A 5,822-nucleotide genomic window follows, 5' to 3' on the forward strand; every position below is an offset into this window, starting at 1 on the left:
TGAATAGAAAGATTATCCATAAAAAGTTAGAAAAATTAAGATAAATTATATATTAGTACACTTTCCCAACCACATATTATATAAAAATTCAGAGCAGTGTACTATTATTTCAATCTACACAATAAAAATGCCCAGATGTGGCAGATCTCTTCTATCTCTGCTTGGGTTTTCTCGGTAGAAGGTTTATTTGCTGCAGTCATTTTCTTAAAGTTTCATTTTAATTGCTAGCCTTATTGAATTATCAGTACACCCAGCTGATGGGGACCCACTGTGGTTCCATTCTTAGTTTCTCAATGGCAGTTTGTAGTTTCTCAAAGGCTTTGTCTAGATTGTCGTTTACAATGATCAAATCAAAATAGTGGTTGTATGCTCTCTGAATCCGTGCACTTTCATCAACCGTTTTCTTCAAGTCAGAGTCCTGTTGAAAAGTTTTAAAAGGAAATGTTTATATTATAATGTATATTTACTCACTCAAATACCAATTAAAAGTGAACATAAGGAATAAATAGGCTAGATATTTATTTACTGTAATTCTGATATTAGTCCTTAAAATCTAGTCTATGCAGTGTTAAAAAAGACATTACCATCTGTTCATATCTTCATCCTTCCAAATGTATTAATGTATGCCTCTTTGAATGTTCTATAAAGTTCTGTTTGTTGATATTAGGGTAAGACTTCTAATTAAAAGAATGCTGACCAAAATTTTAGGGTAAGTCCAAGGTAATAAAAGGATGACTACAACTGATGAGTTTCTGGCCCATCTATAGCATCCTTTTTGAAAGATTTTTAACTCATTGACCTTGCAAATCATGGAACCCAATTTGTACTGACTAGAAGCTCAGAGTCAAATGTGCTGCCTACCTCTAGCAAAGCCAGGGTATCTTAGAAATGTATTTTGAAGACTAACTGTACATGCTGCCCATCCCCTACTAAAACCAAACATTTTTCCTTACTTATCTATTTTGAGCTAGTTTTGTTTATATTTTATAAAGTGTTTCTAGTCATTTTGGAAAGATGTGGGGAATAAATGAACAAGCAATGGGTTCTGCATGAGCAAGTAAAACTTTTCATAAAATTGTAAGTGTTTTGGAATTTCATAATACTTCTACATAGTCTATGAATCTTTGTTGAGCTTGAAGTGCCTACTATATGACGGGGCAATCTACTTCTGGAGAGATACTGACTTGGAAACCCAAGGAGGGGTTGCTGTGAGTCGGGATTGTCTCAACAGCAGTGAGTTTTGGTTTTTATTTTTTGGTATGTGTCAGAATCTGTGCTTAAGATAATGAATTATCGTAAGACACATAGGTTTCAACCCTTATGGGACTCAAATTCTAGGGGAGGAGACAGACATAGATCAAATGAAGAAAAAAAAAAAGAAAAAAAGAAACACTGCAAGTTGTAATAAGTTCCATAAAGGAAACAAACCAAAAATAAAGAATCTTCAGAAAGCTACTTTAAATAATGTGATTAGAAAGACACTGAGGAAATGATATTTAACCTGAGAACTAAAGAGACATAAACAGGTGACATGTGGACAGTAGGAGGAGAAGTCTTCCAAGCAGAGGAAACAGCAATGCAAAAGCCAGAGGGAGGAAAACATCTGGTGCAATTAAGATACTGAAAGACCAGAGTGGCTGTAGTGTTGTGAGGAAGGCAGGGTCGTAATCCCTTGAGGTGGGCATGGGTTAGGTCACACAGGATGCAGATGCAATGGAAAGACATCTGAGGGTTTTGAGTAGGAACTATGAAAATGTTGTAAATAGTAACACAACAAAATTAAATCCAAATGGGAAAAAAGATCAATACTTCAAAATCAAAATTAAATAAATAAGCCAGACTCTGCTTCAAGCTAGTGGTTTAACCACATAGAAAGGAATTGTTTCAGTAACTTTAAAACAATTTATTTTAGGATAGATCCTAAGGACAAAAAGAAAGGGTTGAAATTCTAAACTTTTTAGTAATCGTATTGTTAACATTAATATTGATACTATTTCTCAGAAAGTGAGGAATATACATATGTGTATATGTATTTAGTTTATAGCCATGTAAAATAAATTATATTAACATCAGGAACCAAGATTTTCTCTGTTAAAGAAAAATAAAAAGGCAAATTTAAAGTCAAAGAAGTAAAAATAATATAGAATTTGAGTGGTAACTATCAGATTGAACTAATGATGTATATTTTGTAAAAAAGATAAACGTATTTTCTACCTGTGGTCAGTGAAAAGGCCAGACCAAGCTGAATGTACACCCTTAGTGCCCAGAATATCCTCTAAATACCATTTCTGACTCAAAGGAACCAGGGCTTTTCGGACAAAAGGATCATCAAAGACTACTGGGGTTTTATGAAAAAGGCTCAGACGCCAACATGAATAGGCTCCTACTAGCTGAAGATAGGACAGTTTGAACTTCAAATAGAATAATAACTGACCTGAGTACACAGAGCAGAAGTATTTCAAGTGACTTTAAAACACAGCCGTTTGATTGTATATACCTAGTGGGATATACCCTAGGAAAAAAAAAGCTGTTCACAGTAACCATATCACTGGTGACAGTGCTGATATACATACTCTCAGACTGTTGTATGTGTGTGGTGGGATAAAGCAAATGAGGAATGAGATAATATTCCAACATTCCCAGTATTTTTGAGAACTGGGATATTCATCATAGGAGAAAGGAGTTATACATATGAGACACAACCAGTTCTTCCTGGTTCAGTCATGGCCAAAGAAGTGAACCCAGAACAGACATGCATTTATAAAATGTGGGTGTATCAGAATAATAACCAGAAAGGAAAAAACTAAGGGTAACACCCTGCAAGAAACTTAATCTCCCTCTTAGAAAACAAGGCAGCACGTGTGTCGCTTAGTTACCAATCTCTTGATATACAGAGTCGGAAATAACAGTGCCTGACTCAAAGATAGTGGTCAACTGTACCACTTTGAACGTGTGGACCTCTCCACAAGCCTGGCAATAATCCAATCTCCTACACATCAGGCTCTGAAAGGGCTCACTGTCCCTCTTCCAAGTAACCCATTCCAGAGTTTGATCAATGGTGTTTCCCATTCTGGTTATTGTTCTGGTACCCACATTTTACAAATTTGAGTATGTTCTGGTTTCGTGGTGTCAGCCATGACTGAACCAGGAAGAATCAGTTAGAAGACCTGGGTAGAAGAGGTTAAGCAAAAACTAATCCTGCATTTGAATGGGAAGTATCAGCATGAATTCACGATATATATTTTTTCAAGCTTACAAACAGAAAAGCATATATGCTGGCCCTGTCTACCTAAAATATCTAGCTAGAAATAATTATCAACACTATGACAATGTGCATACCTCTCCCATTTTTATGGGCTTAAAATGCCATTTACACTAAAAGAAACCATGGAATCATAAAGAATGTCTAATTCTTGGCCTGGGGAGGAAATATACAGGATGAGCCTGGAAAATCTGTTATACCAGCTATCTAAGGTTCTGAGGTACATGAACAGAGGTCTCAAGGGCCAACCTATAAGGTCCTATTGGCCAAAGCTGGGACAACTTGAGCATCAACAAGGATAAAAACTGCAACAGAGTAAAACACATCAAAATAAAGTTTAAACTCGTGTTCAAGGTGTAACTAAATACCACAGAAAAAACCCTCATTAGTCATCTGTTACCTTTGGAGGCTCTGAGGGAACAAACACATTATTCTAAAACTTACCTATATAGGAAAATTTTATCCTACCCTTTCTGTATGAACTGTACCTCAGAGTAATTAACTACTGATGAGTAAAAATTCTCTTTAGAAGTACTCTAGTTTATAAACACAGAAGAATGATAAACTTCAAATATTACTACTTTTATTAATATTTTAAGAAAAAATTGATCTAAACAAAGATCAATAAAGCTTGCTAAAATTCAGTGAAAAGCCACTGGGGAACTTTACAGACCAGGCTAACAAATCTAAGCCCACTGATTAACCTTAATATCACAAAAAGAAAGAGTGCCTGGCATTCCGTGCCTCATGATGGAATAAAACAAGAAGTATGTCTGAGTTACTCTCACCAAAAAAAAAAAAAAAGATTGAATCTATATCTGATTAAGTCTCTAGATCTACCTATTAATTCTCCCTAGGAAATAATAGGGAGCTCTGGTAGCATAGTGCCTAAGGTACTTGTCTGTTAACCAGAAGGCTGGTGGTTCAAACCCACTAGCCACTCCTCGGAAGGAAGGTTGGGCAATCTACTTCCGTAGTGATAACTGCCTCAGCAACCCAAGGATGGGTCGCTATGAGTCGGGTCTGACTCGACGGCACATAACAACAACAACAACAACAGGAAATACTAGACACAGAGGAATATGTTAAATGGAACAATGGGACAGAACCGGCAAAATCCGGAATATGGAACACTCTATTAAGATAAATAACCCAGTTTTTTCATCAACTAAATTACGAGATTACAAGGAAGAAGGTAGTGAGAAGTTACAGATAAAAAGAGACCAAAGGTGTCTGTTTCCAGCCAGGATGGAATAATAGGAACCAGACTAACTCTCCCAACTGATTACTAAAATACAGTCACAGTATATGAAACAACAGTTTTTAAGATACTGTGCATCACTCAATGAAGGACAGACATCTCTGAGAGACAGGAAACAAACAGGGTGAGCCCTCTGATTGTCACAGATTACTGGCTAGAAAGTGTCCTGGGTGTAGCATAGGGAAGGGAATCCTTGAGGAAGCTGAGAATCTAGGGAGACCAAGGTGGCTGAAGTCTGCAGGACAGAATACAAGAGACAGTAACACGGGGAAAGAATTTTGGAGATTTGCAGAGGGTCCTAGTATTTGGCAATCAAAACATGTTGTAACTACCCAAAGCCACACAAAGAACCTCCAGAAGGGATTAGAAGTATTCATGCCGTGGCAGGAATAGCACCTATCTGTCCCCAGCCAGAATGGAAAAATCTCATGATTCACAGGCCATTTGGTAGAGTACCCAAATGGGTCTTGCCTCAGTAGTAGCGAATAACTACCCTGCTCTGGTCTCACCTAAGAAATTTTGAAACATTTGAAAGGAGCAAACTATTTCCAAGTGACTTAACTACATGAGTCACTTGGAAAAGCTCACAATATCTTGCATCCAATAAAAAATTACCAGGAATGCAAAGAAGCAGGAAAGTATGACTCATGATGACAAAAACCATTCAATCAAAACTGACCCAGAACTGACATCAATGCTAGAATTAGCAGACACTGACATCAGAACAAAGTTAAAGGACTGACACTATGTGCTTTCAAGGCTCATTATCAAGACACAATGTGGGAAGAAGTGAAAGGCAGTAGGAAGAAGGGATTATAAAGGAGCATGAAGAAACTTTTGGAGGTGATGGGTATGTTCATTATCTTGATTATTATGGTTTCATGGATATGCACAAATCAAAACTTATTAAGTTGTATACTTCAATTATGAACAATTTATTGTATGTCAATTATACCTCCATTAAGTTGGAAAGGGATTTTGGAGGCATCAAGTAAATGTAATGTGCTGAAATTATTTCAATCCTGATTTGAACAAATCAACTTTAGAAAATTATAATCCTTGGGGAAATGAAAATATCGACTATACTTGATGACTACTACCAGCTGCCCAGCCAAGTTGATACCTGACCTTAACTACCACACCCGGACAGAAGAGCAGTCAGCCCCAGGGTTACAGGTGAGGAGAGACAACTTAGGGACGCCCAGAGTAGCAGGCCAGAAGAGCAGGAGAAAGGGGATAAAAGCCTTGAACCCGGACAGAAGAGCAGTCAGCCCCAGGGATACAGGTGAGGAGAGACAA

At 37.2% G+C, this 5,822-nt stretch overlaps 1 protein-coding gene across 1 annotated transcript in view; it reads right to left on the bottom strand.

Annotated features, from left to right (window-relative positions):
* Positions 1-241: 241 nt before the first annotated feature.
* PALS2 (protein associated with LIN7 2, MAGUK family member) overlaps positions 242-5,822 on the bottom strand; it is an 81,901-nt gene continuing 76,320 nt past the window's right edge. The window contains exon 12 of the mRNA XM_042781586.1: positions 242-418. Within this exon, the coding sequence (XP_042637520.1) occupies positions 242-418 (177 nt within the window). The remainder of the gene's footprint in view (positions 419-5,822) is intronic.

This window comes from Orycteropus afer, unplaced genomic scaffold (genome assembly GCF_000298275.1).
Source record: "Orycteropus afer afer isolate SDZICR_OR568_19922 unplaced genomic scaffold, OryAfe1.0 scaffold00008, whole genome shotgun sequence".
NCBI lineage: Eukaryota > Metazoa > Chordata > Mammalia > Tubulidentata > Orycteropodidae > Orycteropus > Orycteropus afer.